The sequence below is a fragment of the Lepisma saccharinum genome, chromosome 11, assembly GCF_977018435.1.
Source record: "Lepisma saccharinum chromosome 11, izLepSacc3.1, whole genome shotgun sequence".
NCBI classification, from domain to species: Eukaryota; Metazoa; Arthropoda; class Insecta; order Zygentoma; family Lepismatidae; genus Lepisma; species Lepisma saccharinum.
In genome coordinates, this window is record NC_139239.1 from 47,731,306 (window position 1) to 47,754,049 (window position 22,744).

General features: G+C 42.5%; 1 protein-coding gene across 2 annotated transcripts in view; it reads left to right on the forward strand.

Moving 5' to 3' along the window:
* LOC145994777 (uncharacterized) overlaps positions 1-22,175 on the forward strand; it is a 37,375-nt gene extending 15,200 nt beyond the window's left edge. Inside the window, exons 2-4 of one of the 2 annotated variants that reach the window (XM_083131032.1) lie at positions 1,075-3,623; positions 10,990-11,109; positions 21,471-21,557. In XM_083131032.1, coding sequence (XP_082987158.1) covers positions 1,075-3,623; positions 10,990-11,080 — 2,640 coding nt within the window. In that variant the 3' untranslated portion in view covers positions 11,081-11,109; positions 21,471-21,557. Of the gene's footprint in view, positions 1-1,074; positions 3,624-10,989; positions 11,110-21,470 lie in introns of both variants that reach the window. The other variant, XM_083131031.1, reaches the window with a different exon arrangement.
* Positions 22,176-22,744: the final 569 nt, after the last annotated feature.

Genomic DNA, 22,744 nt, shown 5'->3' on the forward strand with positions numbered 1-22,744 from the left:
TAAGATCGTTGTATTCCTCCGCACAATAAAGATGTCCCACCTAACTCACCATTAGTTACATGGTAGTTCTTTCTGCTCCTTACAACCATTTATACATACATTTTCAGAAATACGTGCACGATTGTAATAATATAAATGACAAAATCTCACAGTACTAAGAGTGTGTCAACTGTTAAAAAAAATACGATTACATGATTTCTTTTACTCCTCTCCTGTAGAAGCAAAAATATGCAGCAAAAATTTGTCATTAGACACACACGCGCTCATATCTTTCTTAGTTACATACATTCTGTAAGAGAAAAATTCTAATACCTCTCCCTTCCGTAATAATAATAATAATATACTTGGGTAGGCCCCCATGGCATAGTGGTAGCGTCGTCGCGTTGCAATTAAGGAGTCCCTGGTTCGATACCCGGTGGAGGCACATAGTGGTTAGGATCCCACTTTAAACTGTAGGTCCAGTCCCGATTAGCCTTACTGCGCAAAAAGTGGACTTAAAACACAAAATTAATCAATCAATAATATCCTTGGTATATTCCAAACATTTTTGTAATCAACTTTCGTATTTGTATTTTTATTATTTAGCATTGATTTTCTGCAACTTTTGGCTAACTGCGCCGATTATGAGTGATAAGACGAAAATAGTGAAGAAACATTTACAGAAAACACCCGTGTTCAGGCCGAGACTCGAACCCGGGAACTTCGATGGTGATATCGAAAGAACTCTTACCACTTTAAGGGCTTGGCCACAAGGAGTACAGAAAAATGTTCCAGCTATGAGAATGTAAAATCACTTTATATTTTAAAATGGGTTTTCGACCCAACAGGCGAATACATGATTTTAGTCACTTTGGAATAAGAAATTTTTAACTATCTCGATTGGTTCGAGCTGAGAAACTTCAGGCGGTTACTGGATCGTTTTCTCTGTAGAACAAGTCCAACGTAAAGAATCATTAAGTAAGGCATTTCTTAGCGATGCTAATTGTACTCATCATGTTAGCATATATTTTTTCATTTTATTCTATACCTAGGTATATGGGCAATGTTTTATTTGATGTTTTCTTTCTCCTTCAGGTCATACTTCTTGTAGTTGCTGTCCCAGTATCTTCTACTGATAAAAACGGAACCTTGTATAGAAAAACTAGGGACGACAGCTACTACTACAGACGCTATGCAAGTTTAGGATGGAACAACAGGCGACTCTCTGTGGACAGCCAGGGTGCGTCGACATTAAGATGGAACAGAGGTGTTAGTGCGCCTTCCAGTTGGGACAGAGGTGGTGGTCATAGTTGGGACAGAGGTGGGACAAGGGGATGGGACAGGAATACTGCCAGCTCCCAGCGTTGGGACGGAAGGGACGGACTTCCTTGGGAGGCTAGGGACAATAGAGGTTCCGCCACCAGTGCGTGGAGCGGAGAGAGTGAGCCCCACGATGCTCACGCACACTCTGGAGAGGCCCATTCCCCTGGTTGGGACGGCAAAGAACAGGGTGGAGTGGGACCGGAGCCCGGATGGGACAATAAAGAGCCACCGATTGGGACGCCAGATCCTCCATGGGACGGCAAGGATCAACCGACATCGGCACCTCCTGGATGGGACAAGCAGCCTGGTCCGGAGGGACACGACCCTGGGTGGGTGAGCAAACCGCCTGGGGACGAGGAACCTAGTCAAGGGTACGATTACAAACCTCCAGGGAATGGTCAGGGCTCTGGATGGGGAGAAATCAAAGGCACGCTGGAACCTGCTCTGGCCAACGATCCGAAAGTCAGAGGACATGGATACGATAATCTAGGCTACGATAGCAGAGGGACTGAATGGGACGCTGGGAATGCTGTCCATGGTGGTGGTTGGGACGGAGGGGGGACCAGCGGTGGTGGTGGTGGTGGCTACCCACCTTCTAGTGGTGGTTACCCGCCGTCCAGTGGTGGCTACCCGCCAAGTAGTGGAGGATACCCTCCCAGTAGTGGTGGTGGTGATGGCTATGGACCTCCTGGTGGACCAAAACCAGGGCCAAAGCCAGTGTACGGACCACCTGCTGGTGGAGGTGGCTCTGGCTGGGATAACAAAGAACGTCCCAAGCCAACTTATGGCGCTCCTGGCTGGAATGATAAAGGCGGCCAAGCCTGGAATAATAAGGTAGAGTCTGGAAGTGCTTCATCCTGGGACAACAGGGGAGGAGGAAGTGCTTGGAACAACAGGAATCCTGGAGCAGGCGATTGGCAGAATCAAGTAGGATCACGTTGGGACAACCGAGGAGCAGGTTCAGCATGGAATAATGGTGCAAAGCCTGGTGGTGGCTATGGTGGCTCTACGTGGGATGGCGGTGGAAGGCCTGATGCAGGGCACGGAGGAGCTGGTTGGGAAAGCGGCGGTAAACCAGGAGGAGGCCACGGTGGATCCGGTTGGGACAGTGGTGGCAGACCAGGAGGTCATAGCGGGTCTGGTTGGGACAGCGGTGGTAGGCCAGGAGGAAGTCACGGTGGATCAGGTTGGGACAGTGGTGGCAGACCAGGAGCAAGTCACGGTGGATCAGGTTGGGACAGTGGTGGCAGACCAGGAGCAAGTCACGGTGGGTCTGGTTGGGACAACGGTGGCAGACCAGGAGGAAGCCACGGTGGATCCGGCTGGGACAGTGGTGGCAGACCAGGAGGTAGCCATGGTGGATCCGGCTGGGACAGTGGTGGCAGACCAGGAGGAAGTCACGGTGGATCCGGCTGGGACAGTGGTGGCAGACCAGGAGCAAGCCACGGTGGATCTGGCTGGGACAACGGTGGTAGGCCAGGAGGTGGAGGATCTGCTTGGCAAAATGGTGGCAGGCCAGGTTCAAGTTACGGTGCACCTTCCGGCGCCAGACCAGGAGGAAGTTACGGTGCACCTTCCGGCGGCAGACCAGGAGGAAGTTACGGTGCACCTTCCGGCGGCAGACCAGGAGGAAGTTACGGTGCACCCTCTGGCGGCAAACCAGCAGGTGGACATGGAGGCTCCAGTTGGGATAGTGGAGGAAGACCAGGAGGATCGTACGGTCCTCCACCTGGTGGTGGTGGTCGCCCGAGCGGCTGCTCGGGAGGTTCTGGAGGCTCCGGTTGGAGCAATGGCGGTAAACCAGGAGGAACTTACGGTGCGCCTCCTGCAGGTGGTGGTGGTGGTAAACCAGGGTGCGGTAGTCAAGGAGGGTCTGGATGGGACTCCGGCGGAAGACCTGGAGGGGCTTACGGATCACCTTCCGGAGGCAGTGGATGGAAGCCTAATGGAGGTCACAGTAGCTCTGGCTGGGAGAGCAGCGGAAGTGCAGCCAGCGGTTCAAGTTGGGGCGCTGGTGCCAGACCGGGAGGCGGTCACGGCAGTTCTGGCTGGGATAGCGGGGGCAGACCAGGAGGTGGACACGGGTCTTCCTGGGACAAGGGAAGGCCAGGATCTGGCCACGGAGGACAGGGTTGGGACAACAGAGGTGGTAGTTCAGGCGGCTGGGACAAGAGCGGAAGTGGATGGGACAACCGAGGAAGTGGAAGCTGGGAGAAGGGCTCTGCAAGTGGTTCGTCGTGGTCCGGATACGACAAAGGATATGCCTCAAAATGGGACTACGACTCCAAAGAGAAGGGGCAACAAGGATGGGACGACAAAGGGTAAGTCTTTTTTTAAGTCTATAGGTGCATGCACTCTGTTTCCATTGGCAGATAAAGAAATGCAGTGAGCAGAAATGTGTATACGTTTTTGTATTCCATGAAGAGTAACGTCAAATCCTCATTCAACAATAAGGTTTTGCTTGGAACGTATTTGAAAAAGCTTTAGTTGGGGACAATTTTTATTGTTTTTTTCTTCTTATATATTAATAACACCCTCTCTTGGCAACTGCATTCTACACCTTGGGGATCGACGCGACAAAATAATCACCAACATTGTTTTCTCGACCTCCAACCCATTTATTTAAAAGCTCTTACCTGTAAGGCTGATTTTAGGTCAGTCCGGCCGAGGATAGGCAACGGATGCCCATGTATGGACTTGATATGATGTAACTGAGAAAGGCTCACCTAGTTCGCTGTCTGGAAAATACTACTTTCCCATCTCCCCTTGCGGTTTCGCACCTTCTTCTATCAGAACTATTCGATGACCATTATTCCTCTTTCCTCGCGCAATTTCCGAACTTTTAAATACGGAACCAATCTCAGTCACCTCATAAGAAAAGAATGCCTGAGCTAGCTTGCTGGTGGCTATGAACTTGGTGAGGTTAACTTTATTTCTCCCGGCCAAATCCTACATACCCTAACGATGTATTTCAGATACACACACACACGGTGCTTTTGTTCTGGGGAAAATAATTCCGATACTCTTCATGTTGATATGCCATTGTGTTCATCAGAACTACCCAATATTGAGGTATGTTCATAAATGATCGTGCATCCATGTAGTTACACACACACACACACACACGTGCATACCACACATTTCTTTTCTTAAAATGTCATTAGTTTTATATTCACCTACTAAAAGGTGTGCATGGCTTACCGCCAGTGTCGAGAGGATAATTGAGGAGTTTCTTGAAATGAAGAAGTACCGGGCTCTGGTCTCGAAAGCCAGAAAACAGCGTCATCCAATGAAAAAGCCACTCTGACAGGTCCTGGTCCTTGTAGAGGGCTGTTGCGCCATGGAATGTATAAACATTCTCCAGGGGCTAAAAATTGTAATAAGAAGTGGAATTCCTCCTACTCTCACTACAGATACAAGCCATGAGATTTCAGATCTGTTAATACCAAGCATTAATTCCGATAATATGCAGATCAAGCAGTTTATTACCAGTTTCGGAACTGTTACGTACAATGGTAATATTACCATAGTGATAAAGACGGTTCTGTGATCTATTACATCTTAATGATGAATTAGCATAGGCCAATACTTCATTCCATTCTTCAACGTCTTAGAAGCCGACATATTGGTTGAATATGCTGATATTCTCTTCATTTTTTTTTGCAGCTCTTGACGGGTAACAGAACGAAGGAGTAACACAAAAAGTTCCAACATTTTCAAACGTTAATAATTCAAAAGTGGTATAGAGTTCAAACATACGAATGTATAATATTCGACACAAATTTTAAAGGCCAAATAGTTTGTGTCATTGTAGGTTGTATGTTTTACACATTGTTACAAGTTTGACAGTAACATGCAACAATTTTCACGTATTAAATCACTTATCTGTTTCCCATTCCTAAACTACAAAGTATACATATGTAGATATTCTACGCAAATTGACACAAGCCTTCAAAATCTGAAATCAAATTCCATGTAACGTTAGCAAATTTCGAGTTATTTGATAGCGATCCAATTGTTTCATACAGTGTGACGTGATATAGTGATGAAAAGTTGTAATAGCCCACTGTAACGCTACCCTTGGCTTGAAAGTTTAACGTGACGTGAAAGTATATGGGGGACGTGGAGATAGCCCCCCCCACACACACAGAGATTTACAATCTCTGGTATTTGTGTAGGTAATGTGATCAGCAGCACGCTGCCGCCGCCTTTGCCCCTAGGATTGATAGATTCAGATAGCTGCAAAGATACAGCTCGTCAACTCTAGCACCCCGTGCTCGAGTAAATCCATGAATTTTAGCCACTTCAATTGCGAGCTGACGACCGCATCTCGATCATATTATGCTCCATGGTTCCCGCGTCATGGGGAGCAGAGATTCCACATTAACGGAGATAATTTCGTAGAACAAAAGCCGTTGTTCTTCTGCGAGTAATCCCTCTAGGTCTAGGTTTATGAATGCAAGTCGCTCTCCAGAACAAAAGCCGTTTGTGTTCAGCGGCCATGCTAATGTTGAAAGCTCCATTTCACTCCAAATATATCCCCCAACTATCCGGTCCGAAAGCTATTGTCTCTAACAATGCATTTTGTATATTGTGAAAGATAGCTAATGAAGAAAATTGTGCAGACATGAGAGGTTTGAATGTGTGCTCAGTACCAAGTTACTGTCGCCTCTTCTTGTTAAGAGATTGGATAGAGGCTGATAGGTACACAGAGCAGATTAATTGCGCTTTGGTCCCACAGCACATGAACCTAGAGGAGGCATTTTGCCACCTTCTCTCGGTTGTAAGAGTAATTTTCCGGCAGTTATACGACGCACGCTTTTAGAAGCGATATCGGGTGGGGCCACGCAAAGGGTGTGCGTGGCGATCAACCAATGGCAGGAGTGCAACGTTGTACAGTTAGGAGACTGCGGCGCGGAAGTTAAAAGCCGTGTTCTGTATTTTTCTTGCGCGCAAGAAATTTCCATAAAACACGTCACTTTAAGGTTCATCATAAGATGGGGAAAGGCATTTTGAACCTGACTGTCCAAGTCCCATGAATTTCCGTCGCCTACAGCCGGAGTTATCGTTCCTTGAAAAAACAATGGAAACATCACCTATCATTTCCTTCCGCCTGTGTTTTTCGTTGCCACCGTGTTGACGCAGCTGAGTTGTTGTGTCTAGGTGTTAAATTCGCCTCGATATAAACAATGACCCTTCATTGTTCTGGGCGTTCTCGAACATTGAAAGTGTGGGTCAGTTTGAGTTCAGCGTTTTCGTAGCAAGGCTGGTGTAAAATTATTCGCTCATCGTTCACTCGTGCGCCACAAAGAACAGTTTGTGAAAAGATTAAATACAGCCCTTTCGTGCGATAGTGTGTGTTTTGTGTGTTCTTTTTTTTAAAAAAATAATGTCACTCTCAAAACTTAGAACCAGTAGTACAGGCACCAAGGGTGCAAAATCTAATCATTAACCTCGAGGAGAGTGATTCGAAAATGGGTGAAATCAGTGACACGGAGACCCATGGGCGTCCGGGAGGGGGGGGGGGGCAAGGTGAGTCGTGGGCCCCCTGGAAAATGAAAGTCAACAAAAAATTATATATTTTTCACACATAATTTCATTACAGCCACAATAATATGTGTTAATTATTGCATGAATATGATATTCAAATTTAAGCAATGTTTTTGAGGGAACAACACTATTATGGAGAAAAATGTGCCTTGTTTGCCCCCCCTGAAAAAAAAAAACACCTTCCTTGCTCCTCCCTGGAAGAAATCCTGCGGACGTCCATGCGGAGACCGAGGAAGACGACGAGAGCGGTGATGAATAAATAAATATCTTCAAGCTTATTTCAGGTATGGGTTCTCGTATATGCTACAGTGATATGATATTATAATGCTGTGTAGAAATATTCACTATATTATTTCACTGTACCCATATATACCGTGCATGCATTATCAAAAATAATATACACATCGTGAATTTTCTGTCCTTCCCTTGCGCTAGCAGATAGTTTGGCAACAGCGCAGTAACACTGGCTGGGTATTGGCCGAACTCATGTTCCTTCTAAAAGCGTGCGCCGTATAGTTTCCCTATATAGTTTACATATATTAACATATAAAATATGCTTTCAAAGCTTGCAAATGTGTTGTGGTAAATTGGTTTACTTTATTTTACTTCGCGTTTGGCTAATTTGCGAAGATGGAGATGAGTGATGATATGATATGATGAAATTGATGAATGGACACTCACAAACATCCATGCCCAGGCCGGGATTCGAACCCGGGACCCCTTGCGTAGTGTTGTGGTAAGCTAGCTTGGTGAAGCATTTAAGTAAGAATATTAATATGTATCATTTAAGGATGTTTAACATATCCTACTCTTATTAGAATATTTACGAAACGTTAAATTGTACCAATGGAAATTGTTCAAAGTGGCATTTCATCTCCTAACTTATCATCCAATAGGGAGGGGACACTTATATTTAGGGGTGACAATCTCTGTAGATCAGTGTATTAAAATTCCTTCTCCCACAGTACTGTATTAAGCCATGATATTCGAAAATAGAGGGGAAATTATTACTAAATTTTGGGAAATTGTTTACGAAAACTAGTTTGCATGCACACCTGGTGGAGGCACATTACACAATGATTCGGATCCCACTTTAAACTGTAGGTCCAGTTCCGATAAGACTTTCAATTCATAAAGTGGACTTAAAAGACCAAATCAAATCAAAGTACGCATTCACCTCACGTGTAACTAAAATTCATGTCATACGAGTTATAGCTTTAAATGAAATTATATCAATTTGAAAAAAAGTGCCTTAAACTGCCACAAGCAAGTAATGTTCGACAACTGATAGTTATACAGAAAAAAGGTGCAAAAAAACAGGAAAAGACAAGGTCATATACTTCTGCAAGCTGAAGGGTTTCTTAAAAGGTGTGTTATTGTTCAAATTTACTTATATAAATGTTGATGTGCAGAACCTCTAGAAGAATCCAAAATGGTCCAGTTTAGGTTCTGGCCAAGAACTTCCCTAACGACAAAACTCCTGCAGACAACAGAGAAGTTTTTGGCGGGAGCTGAACCAGGGTTAAACCTTCTGGCTTATAGCATGTATTATATGCCACTCCAAGTTCTTCCGGAACGCCCCCTGGGTGTTAACACGGGGCTTTTTCTCTCGTTTTACTTGCGCAATAGGCTTATGTTCAAAATCATCAAAGCTTCTTACAACAACCAAAATATTTGTCTTTGTGAAACTCAACAACGCCACACCCACGTTGTACACATTTAACACAATAATCCCTTCCTGTGACGTCATCACCATGCCATTTTGGCGCCACCGTAGCGTGAGAACAAAGGTCCTGGGCAATGTTGATCACTCGGTTGCATTTATTGACAAAGTGTGCGCATATTCGCGTCCTTGTGGTATTCTCACGTGTCCCTGATGCAAATACATATCATTGGTCTTCCTTAACAGCCCCGATGCACACCAGCGAACAATGCATTGTTATGATCCATTGTGTTAAGGAGAAGAAATGCAGCATTGTGTTTGCATTTCGAGACAGCATGGTGTTCTTCATCACTTCCGGTGACAGACCTTGCGTGTTTAGGGAAGTGTTTCCGTTGAGAGGCCAAAAAGGCAAAGGGAGAAGGTCATGTGGTCCTCCACAGGGTGGAAATTAAAGGGGTGCAGGGATGCACCGGTAAATTATCATAACTGCCAGGCACGCATGTATTTTTTCACTGATGTTAGCTGTACAGATGAACGTTACGCATTACGGAAATCATATGAGTAATTGTAATGGTTCTTAGCTACTTTGCGTTTCTTTGATAACTTTAGAAGTGGAAGTTTTATCTGCCAGACGAAATATGCTTTGTTATGTTGTTTCAAACTTGTGCATGCAAAGTTACACTGGGCAAACATGCGCTACGAAAAACACATGTGATACTTGTGTAAATACTTAAATGTCCTTATTATATGGTAAAATAATAGTGACTGGCTAATGCTGTACTTACGGAAGTAACTGTACACTCGCCTCAATTAGTATTCCGGCAGTTTGTTTCTTTATACAGCATACACGTATTTGCGGAAGATACAATTCAATATACAAGTGTTTCAATATACACTGTATAAAACACAACTTATTACTAACTTAGTTGACCATGTACCACGATACTTTTAAAGTAACTTCCTCAACTCTTCGCTGCAGAAGTAAATAGGCCTAGTACTGGTAAAGGTTGCAGTGCTGGTGGTATTAATGGTGATGTTGATGCATGTACCGCTGGTGGTATTAAAGCTAGTGTTCTGGTGGTATTAAATGTAGTAATTCTGCCTGTTGTACTCTTGGTATTAATAGTGATAATGGTTATAGTGTTGCTAGTATTAATGATGGTTATTGGTAATAGCAGTACTGCTAGTGGTATTAATGGTTATAGTGCCTGTTGGTTTTGTGGTAGACACAGTGGCTGCAATTTATGGTGGTGGTAATGGTTGCACGGCTGGTGGCATTAATGGTAGTGGTACTGGTTATAGTGTTTGTAATATTAACAGTAATGATAATGGTTTTAGTACTGTTGTTGTTGTGCTAGTGGTATCAATGGTGGTGGTAATGGTTGTACTGCCTGGTGGTATTAACGGTAGTGATATTGGCAGTGGCGGCGATTAGGGGGGCCGAGGGGGGCAGTTGTCCCCCACTTTTTGCCACTTTTGCCCCACACCATGCTAAACCTTATCTACGAGGGGGAAGTAAACTGTCTTTGCCCCCCTCCAGTTGGGCACCTTTCCCCCCTAGTTTTGGAACCCAATCGCCGCCACTGGGTATTGGTGTAGTGCTGATTGCATTAACAGTAGTGATATGGTTACCGTGCTGGTGGTTATGATAGCGGAGATAATGGTTATAATGCTGGTAGTGTTAAGAGTGTAAAATTTATGGTAATTGTGGTGTAAGTTGTAGTATATTTAGCGGTAATACTAGTGATGGTAGTTTTGCTAATAAAGATATGACAATTGTGGCAGTTGATATTACTGATATGATGAGTGATAGCAAGAGTAGTTATAGTTTTAGTACCAATTAGTAATAAGATTGTGTCGGTTGTGGTAGTAATGTTATTAGTGGTAGTAACCATTCATGTGTGATATTCACCATTTCATTTCCAAAATATATTGTTCTGAAAACTGAATTTTACTTCTATTCAACATGTTACATCAAGCATAAATATATCCGTACTTGAATTACATGTGGTCTCAAACGAAATACGATAGCTATGAAAGATGTAATGCTGAATGTAACGCCAAATCAACTAAGCACAGAACGCTTTCACTAATGAAATATTTCATCATGTATAAAATGTAACATGGGGATTTTCAAGGCATCCAGAGTTTCAGAGAAAGAACTATGTACACCGCTGCAAATGGCTGGATCTGTTAGCCTGTGTTCCAGTACAGCAAGTTTTATTAAATCTTGTTTGGAGAAATGATGTATCCCCATGACATTGCGAAACTGCAAACTGTAATTTAAGATCCATACTTAACTACTGAACCCCTGATATTATACTTCCTTCGACCCTTGGAAAATAATCTAACATAGTGGTGGTGTACCTTCAAGCTTAAGTCTTGTAGACATTATTGATGTTTTTGTACACAAAAGCAAAGGAATTCGTAAAATCTCGTCTTGAAGTGCTCGACATTTTCTTGTATTCTTTCAGAAAGCCTCAACCACTACGTTGTACCAGAATTTCTTCGGAAAAATGGCAATGCCGCCCCAGAATGCGATCTGCAGGCGAAATACACAAATAACATTCCAAAAAAAAAACCTTGACGATCGGGTGCGTAGTTATCGTTCTTTTAGAGCTCGCTCTTTACGCAGGTTCGCATTATTTTTACACCAGGGCTTCTGCTTTCGCAAAATTTCTGCATGTCTATGCCTTTTATATATACATAACATTTTAAGATAATATAAGATTTGCTGACCCCTACCAAAAAAACATGACTCTCCGCACTAGTCTACGTAAAATTCTAATTGTGTAATTTGTTGATTGTATTCATTATATAAAGCACGTACATCTTTACAGTGATATTTGAAACTGTCAAGCAAAAAATTGTCTCAAATTTACGAAAGCGTGTGTTTCAATTGTAAATATAATATATTCAACTCTTTACTTGCACCATATCAAATATATTCCTGTAGTGTGCGTTTCGCGTTATATTTTATATTTTTACATGGCATGTATCCATGGTACAATTCATGCGAATTATCAAAATAACTAGGCATATTTTCCAAGTTTAAGTAAATGGTGTGCAAAACAATTCGAAAGCATTGTAAATTACATGCATGCCTTCGGTATGGTTTTTGAACGCCTTGCACTTGAGTTGGTTATATAAAAACATTGAAAATAATCAGAAGATAACAATGTTTAAACATTAGTAGTTAATTTCAAAGGCTTATTTTTCTGTTTGCTTTATGATTTTGAAATGAAGATCTTTCTATGTCACGTTTATTACAATGTGATAATCCTTAAAACATTTGTTACTAATATTTTCAGTATTAGGAACATATTCGATTAGGTTGCACCTTGAAAATTGCCCCTCAGACGTCACAAGTGTTTCTCAGCTCGTTCGAACGTAAAACTAGCATATATTACTCTGTTGTTGGTAAGTCTGAATTTGATTTCAAAGTTAGAATTCAAGGGAGATGTGTTCAAAAATAGCATTTGAATTTAGTGGTAATATGGACGGGAGTTCATGAGCAAAATTGGGTTGTAGTCGGGGTAGGGAGGGTTTGATTTACCCTACAAAAAAACTTTCTTTTTATGTCTCTATGTAATGCATTTATTCAGAGCATTTTTATCCTTAGACAATTCTTGAGCATTTCTTTATATTTAGGTTTTTACTCCTAGACAACTTAAACCTGTAGCAGGGTTTATGTACAGTGCGTCCGTTTTGGCTCTGAGCCGAGATAACGCGTGACATGGCGCAGTTGCCGGCATTTTCCTCCCGTAACGTCTCGCTTATTTAAGCACGTATCTTTAGCATGTAGACAATTATATTTATATTGCATATCGAGTATTAACCTGTGTTATAAGAGATGTTCAAAGTTGTTCACGCCCTATCTCGGCCCAGAACCAAAACGAACGCACTGTATTAATCCAGGGCAGATTTTTCTGTGCCAGTGTTGCATGAATCACAAAGACAGAGCCATGCAAATCGTAGAAGCTGAGCGTACCTGCCACCAACACACACAGCCTGCTTCAAGAAATGTGGGTGACCAGTGCACTGCGCGCTTGAAAAACGTGATAAATTTCTCTATGTAGCTCGTCATCTGTTTCGTTTCCCTCTACCTTCAGCGCATCAATGTTCGCCTGTAACCGTTCATGTCGATACTTGTTGATATGCGTATCATTTTTTTTTTTTTGCATGTGTTTTTTTTTAAATTAAGTAACTCTTTTCATGGTAGTAAAGAATTATGTCAAAATACGTAGTTTAAGCAGAACTTTGTTTTGCAAGCACATATCTTGACTTGTGAAACGTCCCTGAAAATTTGGCTCATCTTACAGCAGTGGAGGTATGCGGCATCTTAACATTGAAGAGTAATAGAGTGCCGAAGCGCGTTAATAAGTCTTTCAAGGCATATTTTCATACAAGTATATTCTTGGTTAGAAATGATGCTATGATTTTTCAACGAGGAAGGAGGAACGTTCATACTTAGGAACACTAATATTGAATTGCGTTTAGTTTTCAGCACAAGAGAAATATGGCGGATTTTTAAACTTTCATTAATAATAGCCCGTGGCGAAACGCGTAACAGCCGTTGAGGGCAAGGGTCTACCTACCGACTACCGGCCTCACCCCCACATGCCTAAGGAGGTGGGAGATCATCCAGCGATGGTTGCGGGCTGACGTGTGGTAAGAACGACGAACCGCCAGTCGTTGTTGTAGGTTTCCATGACGGGGTTACGCTACTCATTCGTAGCTCCCCAATTTCCTAACGATGGCAGGTGGACAACGGTACCATACACAGGCCGAAATCTCAGGAGAAAAGTTGTTGCGCTTCCCCCAAGAGACTTGAACCTGCGTGCGACCCGTAGCCCGAGCCCAAAGCGAGGCCTTAAAGCCTACGGTCACGATTCGGGACATAATTTTCATGACTAGAGCAATAATAATAATAGCAATAACGACAACTTTCTCATCTATCGAAAGTTTTTTGTAAATTAAATGTAAACTTTGTTCACACATTATTTTCCTCTTCTCGTCCTCACCTGCATACATAATATCTTATTACAACATTTCGTAAACATTGTTTAACCGAATGATTTACTTAAATTTATTTTGAAAAATATTATCTGTAGAAGATACATGTTGTTGGCCTTCCACGTGATCGAACTCGTTGAGGGGTAGGAGCCGGATTTGCAGGCCCAAATACATGCAGTTTAAACTATAACTTTTAGCCCAACTTTGTAGTCATTTACAAGACATTTCCCCCGTAATGGAGACCTCTTTGTAGATGGAGGCCTGGGCTCTAGTTCCTCAAGTCCCCCCTAAATTAGGACTTAGCTAGACTCACGGTCTCACCACCAAAGGTAAAGGGTTCATATCCCGACATGGATTCGGGTGTTCCATGCGACTGTCCTCCATAATTTCATGTGATCATCATTCATCCATATTGTCGTGATTAGCCACAATAGACAGAAAAGCGATGGATTTTTTTTAAATATGATCTTAAGTACAATTTAATATAAAATGTTCAAATGAGAATATTTGTGGAATTTTAGAGAAAAATATACCAGATTGTGTACAATTAATATCTGTATAAAAAACCGAAAGTTTCCCTATGCATACCGGTGATTGAAGTCCAGGCGAAATTTATGTGTGAGAGGAAGTTCAATCAATTATAGTGTCCACTAAGTTGATTAATTGTTTGAATTAGGATATTTTAAGTCGCTCTTCTTGCACTTTTCGCTAATCGCGACGAAGATTGATTGATTGATTGAGTTGGTGTCTTAAGTCCTCTTTATATGCACAATAAGGCTAATCGGGATTGGACCTACAGTTTAAAGTGGGATCCGAACCACTATGTGCCTCCACCGGGTATCGAATCTGGGACCCTTTGATTACAAGGCAACGACGCTACCACTGCGCCATCGGGGAGACTGCGACGATGAGAACGCTAATGAAATTCTGACATTGTTGAAGGGACACTCACAAAGAACACCCATGCCCAGGCAAGGATTCGAACCCGTGACCCCTGGCATCGCAGCGCGCTGTGCTAACCACTCCGCCACGAAGATCGGCTTCTCCACTAAGTATTTTTGTTAAAGTAGTGAAAGTAAATACGGATTTTCTATTCATGTTGTCATAATTTGCTGTTCCGTCATGGTACAAAAATGGTGGCCAAGTAAACTTGAACGTTTGAGAACATTCAAAAATAAATTTCCGATTTCGATGTCCATTTAGACGTCCTTACTTCCTTGTGAATGAAACCTCTTGGAGCCATCCTCCCCAAGGCAGGCAGACCAAGGAAATGCGTTGTTTGGTGGTTGTTAACGCGTGCCATTAGCCGCGAACCAATGTCGCAGAAACTGGAAGCGATTAGCGCGTTTCTTTTGTTTTCGTCTCCAGGAAGGGGAAGGAGGAAGGTTCGCAGGGAGTTTTATCGAAGGCAGACAGGGTTACGACCGCGGAAAAAGAGGCAGAGTCATGGCCGAATCGGGATTCGTTTCCGTGTGATCGGCCACAGTCCAATGCCGATAGCTTCGGATCGAATCGCATCTCAAGGCATGTTCCGCGATACACTTGCTTTTTTCATGTTGCCGTGTTATGAAGTCATTTACTATTACTTGAAGACGTAATTGACTAACGATTGGACGCTCGAATAGTAAGAGAGTATTACTTGATAAGCTGATTCACGGTGAATTACTTCAATCAGTGGCGGCGGTTAGGGGGGCGAGGGAGGGCAGTTGCCCCCCACTTTTTGCTAGTTTTACTCCCGTACTATGCTAAACCTTACCTACCAAGGACAAGTAAACTGTCCCCCCCCCCCTGTTTTGGCACCTTGCCCCCCAGTTTTGGAACTCAATCGCAGCCACGGACTTCAATCAGTAACTGGTTAGCAGTCAATTTCTTGAGGAACTGATACTTGTAAAGTAAATAATTTACAGTCAATCACTTGAAAAGTAACGGATTCGGGGTTAATTACTTGAAAAGTGACGGATTCGGAGTTAATTACTTGAAAAAGAACTGATTCATAGTTACATGAAATGTATGTAATTTACAGTAAATTACTTCAAAAGTAATTAATTCAGAATCTAGTACGTGAAAAGTAATGGATTCACAGTCAACTACTTCAAACAGTTGCTTGAAAAGGAATCGCTTCATAGTGAATCACTTGGATAGAAACTTAAGTTCATGGTTAATTAGCTGACAAGTGACCATAACTCAAAGTTGCTTAATTGAAAAGTAATATTCACAATTAATTACATGAAAAGTAGTCTATTCGCAATCAAATACTGGAGGGTATTTGATCGCGGTTAATTACAAAAATGAAAGTTGTTTATAGTTAGTTATTTAGTAAAAAGAATTTTTGTTAGGGCGGCTCTTCGTTGGGGGACACGCGGTTCAGGCAGGGAAAGTTCCATCGCTGCTGTTTTCTGTCGTTCCTGGTGAGAGTTTGCTAATTCTTTCCTTTCCGGTAGTAACTTACTATCCTGAGTCAATGTCGAAGTCTTGGGGTTCCTACCCGTATCGGATGAATTGTCGTAGATCACTCGTGAATCCTCAGTTAAGTAATTGCTTACAAAACACACTTATAATGAAACTAACTTACAGTTCCTTAGCTGAAAAAATTACTGTTATTAGACTAACTCAGTTTCTGTTAGGTTATACTCCTTTGAGAACTGGAGATTTAGGCAGTTTTCTTATCTTGTTACCTTTATTCATTAATTTGTTCATCACAGGAATGAAGTTCCACTTATGTCGAACATATACAGTAACATTCAGCTTATACAATAAGATACAAAGTTAAAATAAACAATTAAAAATATTGGAGTTATATCATATTTAAATACAATTCTAACATGTTTTGCATTCTAATTCGAAAAAAAATAGAAATTTTGGGACTAATCTACAAGAAAAAGTTAAAAACATGTAATAATGAAAGTTCATTGGCTTCTTATAATTCGAGAGTGAATTTGTCTCTATGTGCAGTCATAGCTTCTCCTTTTATCCATCTTTCTTGCTTCTATTTTTCAATGTCGCTTTTCCTCCTCTGTTTCACCTTCTTTATTCTTTTTCTTCCTTGTTTACTTTGATTTTCTATTTTCTTCCTTGTTTCTCTTTCCCTTTCTTTCTCTCTTTCCATCCATCTCCGTTTCTCTATCTTCTCCAGTAACTTTTTCCTATCTAGCCGAACTCTTCTGTGGTTGGGACCGTAAGTGTAATGCAGGCTTTAGAAGTATACCGTGGAGCAAAAGTCATGTTCGAATAATATTTACAGTGCAAGGACGTATTATTCATAAACGAAGTTGTCAAATAGTTGTTATAGGCCGGTCCCCGTGGCGGAGTGGTTAGCACATCGTACTATGACGCCAAGGGTCCCGGGTTCGAATGCCGGCCTGGGCATGGATGTTTGTGACTGTCCATTCCTCAATTTCATCAGGTCATCACTCATCCCCATTTTCGCAAATTAGCCAAAAGTGGCACTAAAAGCTATATAAAATAAACCAAATCAATCAATCAGAAGTAATAATTCGTCTGTTTTCCGATAGAGGTCAGTAACTCCCAATACTGTGGTGAGGGGTAAGGTTTTCCGATAGATCTCCGTTCGAATGCCGCAGTTAAAAGTTACTCATGTCGCCTATTTTACTCTTAAATGTATCTTATCCAATTCAATACAGTTTTTGCATTTATTGCCGCACTTTCTTTCGTAGATAGATGCGAGATCGAGAACGAGACAAGTTCGTTCCTTCACATCTCGTTTCAGTCCTTCAGTACTTACGTTTCAGAAGAAACTCTTGCCATCTCTTCCCAAGTGGATGTTGTAAACGTTGCCTCCTTCACGAAAAGGCCGCCTAAGTGTTCTTGATTTCATTAGCGTAATAAAATTAAGTTTACAGACTTGCCCATATTTCTCCTCTTCCGCCATTTCTTTTGGGTCAAAAGTTCTTCTAATCACTTAATCCCCGAACGTCCATTAATGTAAAAGCAGAATTCGGCGCAGTCAAGATGCAATTATTACATATTTAGGTCTCACTGACGAAGGGGCATTAAATCTTCTCTTTGTCTTTGACGAAGTTTTCACAACAGCCCTGGAACTGCAGGAGAGTGAAACGGGAGTCCACGAGGATAATCTGATACGGCAGGAAACTCCCTTTGAAAGCGTAGACGAAAGGAAATCGTAGCTAATGCAATTAACTTGGAATTCAAATCACTACTACTCTCGTCCGTCTGCCCCCCCTCTCTCTCTCCCCTGGATTCGTTGAACTTCGCAAGGTGAGCTGGATTCTCTGATTGCTTCGGAATGTTGCATTTAGATTCCCCTTGCCTTTCTATTTGCGCCCCCTTCGCCGGACTAGAAGATTTCGTCAATTACAAACTTTGCATCGGATTTGTCAAGCTGTATTCCTCAAAGCTCCTAAACGTGTTCGAAATTTCTAAGCGCGTCCTCTCTTCTCCATCTTCTTCGCTTTTCCTCTGCAAGATTCGCATAATGTTGACAGGAAAGAGAATGCTAGAGTCATTTATAGTCGATTGTTGTAACGTGCGAACAAAGGAGTTACTACATCTAAGGTAATTGAATATTCGCTCCAAAGATGGCAGCACAGGATGACAAGTTTTCAAATTAGCTGATAGGTATGAGTTGTTGTTTTAAGTCTACTTTATGCACAGTAAGGCTAATCGGGACTGCAGTTTAAAGTGGGATCCGAACCACTATGTGCCTCCACCGGGTATCGAACCCGATGCCCCTTGATTGTAAGGCGACGACGTTAGTACTATGCCGTCGAGGAGGCCTCGTTTCAGTATGTAAGGCTCACCAGTAACGAAGCTCTCTTTCTCTGTGTGTGTGTGCAATTTGTATCGAAACAATCACAAGAGCTCGTTTAACTCCAAATTGTGGTCAAGATGAACTAATCGGAACTGGACCTTCCAAGTGGAATCTGAACTTACACCGGGGAACGAACACACGGCCTTTTGGTTATAAGGTGATAAAGGTGATAATATTAGTAGATTTTTAGAAATTGCACAGTTGTTCTAAGTTATTTACATTTTCAATGATTACAGAAAGAGATAGTGTTGAGAATGAATTTCCTCAGTCGAAACTACCACATGCATGGGAAATATTTGATCCTCCCTTTGTGTCCATTAGTTTACCTTATTGCCATGCAATTTAATTTCCGCTGTCGACTTACAATAAAGTTTCTAGTAAATTTAATCCCGAATTTACGCTAAACTTTGTTTCATTATTTTACTGTCTGCTCGAATATTATTCGTTGTAATACAATGTTATCAATATTTTTAAAAATACTTATTCTTCCATTCTTGGAGGGGCACTTGCCCATGTACCCCTCCCGCTATATGTCAATGCTAAGTCATCTAGTCCACACCGAAGACACCCACCTCCCTATTCACAAGCTTACAAGCGTGGCTAAGAAACCAAGGTGTTAACCTATAGTGGAACCACGAGCAAAACAACCTGCGCAGACCCGCGAGTCATGTGCACAGTACCCCCGCGAGTAGGGGAGGGGGAGAGTTCACCATGCTTCCTTATGGCCCGAGGTGGAGGGAAGAAGGGAAAGTTGCGCGGGGACTTCTCGTCCCAAGGTTTTTTTCCTTGTGGTCGATCTGGTCAACCGTGTAAGATGCCGTTAGCTCGAATGGGCGAATCCAAACCTGAAAGGGGAGTAGGTAGATACACGAACGAAACTACCTTGTTGGACTGGGATCAGTACTTAGCTGGGTTGCTTATTATGTCTTGCTTGTTCCTACGGCCACGTTACAACGTTGGAAACTCATGTATTCTATCAGCAGCAGATTATTTTCATGAAAGCTGCTTCCCGTCTGTGTTCCTCTTGCAGCCGACACCCCTATTTTGCTGCTAGACTCGTCCGGATAGCGCATGCGCAGTTCCGCCCATGGTCGCGACTAACGCGTCAAGTTAGTCTAGCAGCGTATATTCCATTTCCTCCTTTCTGTACGATTCATTTTGTTCCCATTGTTGTTTATTGTGATGCCAGCAGAAACAAAACCCATAAATAACCAAACAAAGACCACCAATAGTTTCCCGTGCTCACAAATCTCCCATCAACTCTCGCCTTGTTCATTGTTTACCCTGTGACCTTGCCACTCTCAGCCCGAAGATCGTGACATTTATTAAGGCAGTAAACAATGGCACCAGCTGGCGTAACAATGACCGCAGTTACGAGCGTTGATCGAAAGGGGAGAGAGAAAGGATAGGGAGGCTGATCCAGGTCAAGATCTCGAGGAAGTCGGGAAGGAAAACACTCGGACGTCCTGCTGTTTCATGCAGGATGCACCTTGCTGTTTGGCAGACCAACTGGCAAGAATGTCAAGACCGCGACTTCGTGGGTTAGATGGAGTAAAGAGATTGTTACGTTTCCGTGAACATCAGATTATACGTTCATTAAGGAAATATAGATGCATCAAAGATATGTAAGGATATTGGGTTCCATAACATCCTGTTCTTATTCCATACAATAGCTAAATTTTTATTGTATTTCTTTTAACTCTACTCCCATTTGATACCATGCAGTGGCGGCGATTAGGTTCCAAAACCGGGGGGAAAAGACAGTATATTTACTGTATATAAGGTTTAGCATAGTGCGAGGGCAAAAGTGGCGAAAAGTGTGGGGGCAACTGCTTCCCTAATCGGTCGCCACAGACTTATCGAGTTGAAAGGATCATTGGGTAAGAAAGTGACCTAGTTCTTAATCCTTTAAATGAAGGTAAAAGTTATGAAATGCATTCCCTGCACACTACCCTAGAAGCCTTGAAGGCTAAGGGGGTGTTGATTCAAGGATCTCGAAAATTGTGGAGGTGATGCGTCACGCTCCGGTTGCCAATATTTCCCTATTTTATGGGAGGCTGATTGAACCCCAGAGGTACCTTATGCAGAGACATAGTCTGAAAAATCCACCCCTAAGGCCCGCTTTAGACGAAAGCATATCCTTTAACATTTTTGCTAGCATAAATGAAACGTAAATGCTTCCAAAAATATAGCAGTCAGTACTTTACACGGAAGCATTTCATGAAAACTTTTGGTAAGCTTTTGCGACTACAATGTATAATACATACAGCACGAAAGGTACGTCGAGTTACACCATGTATGGTGAGTTCACGTTGTTTACAATTGAAATAACTAAAATATTCTTTCATATGTGAACAGTAAACGCTATAAAACATGTATTTAAGCAGCGCCATTGATTTGTTCCTAAAACCATTTAATATGAAACCTTATTCCGCTCGGTTGAATAGTTATTGTGTTTTAAAATGTGAAGTGATACATTATTTACATCCCACGCGACCGCCATTACATCTGCACTCGTGACCTAGAGGTCTCTTCTGATTGGTTATGTTACGAAAAATGCTACGGAAATAGAGTCGGTTCTATCCTCGAAAAATGCCATGAAATAGAAGATTCTTCACTTTACACGGTAGCATTTTGGTTATGGCGTAAATGTTAAAGAAAATGCCTTCGTCTAAACCGGGCTAAGAGAAACCTACGAACTTCGCATCTCCCTCTAAGTTAAAGTTACAAACATTAATAAACGTACAAATCTACACAGTCGGAATATCATCAGAGAGATCATGACCAACGTAAAGTTATAAAGCAATAAACAAATCGCTAAAAAATACAAGAAGTATCAGTGTGTGTCAAATTGACAGAGGTATTTTTGCAAACTATCTTTCTCGGGGTCCCTTCAATTAATTCTCATAGGAACACAAAAAAGTATGTAGCTCTGATCCTACATACTTACTACCTCAACCTCTTCCAGATTACAATTGCCTCACACTCCACGTTATTATCATTAACAATTGGGCAAGTGTGGTCCAATCTACATTGATCTGCACTTACATTTTTGAATCTATAAATTTATCTTTAAGCATCTGTTATTAATTGTTCATGTACCGAAGAAAATTAATTTCATATTAATTTTGTTTTATTCTTTCTTCACAGTCACGTTATGGTGCACTACCGAGACTACCAGTTTGGAAGCGATCCTGTTTTTAAATTTCACAGCAGCACGATAGCGGGAAGTAGGGGAGGCAGCGCCACCTACAATTCACCCGGATCTCACGATGGTGGCAACTCTTTCAAAGGCACTTCTTCTTATCTCTACGACAGAAACGGCAACAAAGGCCAGGCGTCACAATCCCTCTTTCACAGTTCGCACGAGCACGGTTCGGGAGAGTACGGTTCAGGACATTCGTCAGGCTACGGTTCGGGATCGCCAGGACATTCGTCAGGCTACGGTTCAGGATCGCCAGGACATTCGTCAGGGTACGGTTCAGGATCGCCAGGACATTCGTCGGGGCACGGTTCAGGACCACCGGGCCATCCGCCAGGATACGGCGAAGGGCCTCTGGGACACACGTCGGGATTCGGTGCGGGACCGAATCCTGAACACGGTGCCGACCACTCCACGTCGAAACCCCCAAGCTACGGCCACACTACGGAGCATGGTGCCGAGGTCTCCCCCCACTCGCCTGCATACGGTGCGCCTGGCACCTATGCTACTGTTCCCTCGGCAGGACACACGCCGAATCACGGAGCTGACGCTTTGCACACGCCACACTCGGGCAATGAGGTTGGTAGCAGCGTCGTTGTTGGGACATCAAGCACGGTACTTTCTGCACATCATTCGAAATAGTGCTACATTGAATTTTGAAGTTAAAAGTTTGTAGATAACAACTCTGAACACCATAACAGGGACTTACTTCTAACGAAATACGACTTCATGTAGTTCCAATGAAGACTGTGTTGGTGCCCTTCCGTACCAGTCTTATATTATAGTGATCCTGAGTACAAAGACAGTTATATTTGATGAGAAAATCAACATAATCAATACTTAAAGTAAGCGGTGTCTTCATCTTACTGATCAACGCATAATCATTAATGGGTAATGTAGAGGTATTGCATGCACAGGTGTAACTTGGAGGGGGCAAGGGAGTGCATTTGCCTCCCTACCAAATGTGCAGATTTATCAAAATTCATGAGTTAATGGTATTTTTGCTAGCCTCCTAGGACCTGAGAAGCGAAGTAATGAGAAATTTTTATGATTTCACAAATTTAACGGTTATTTTCCAAATTGTCGTGAAAGCTATTTTTACGGAATAGAAAATATTTTGATTATGCCCCCCCTTCCAAAGTTAAGCCTGATGTTCGATTCTGCCCTCTTCCCAAAGTTAGCTCCCAAGTTACGCTCTTTATTGTATATGTGTGGAAATGTA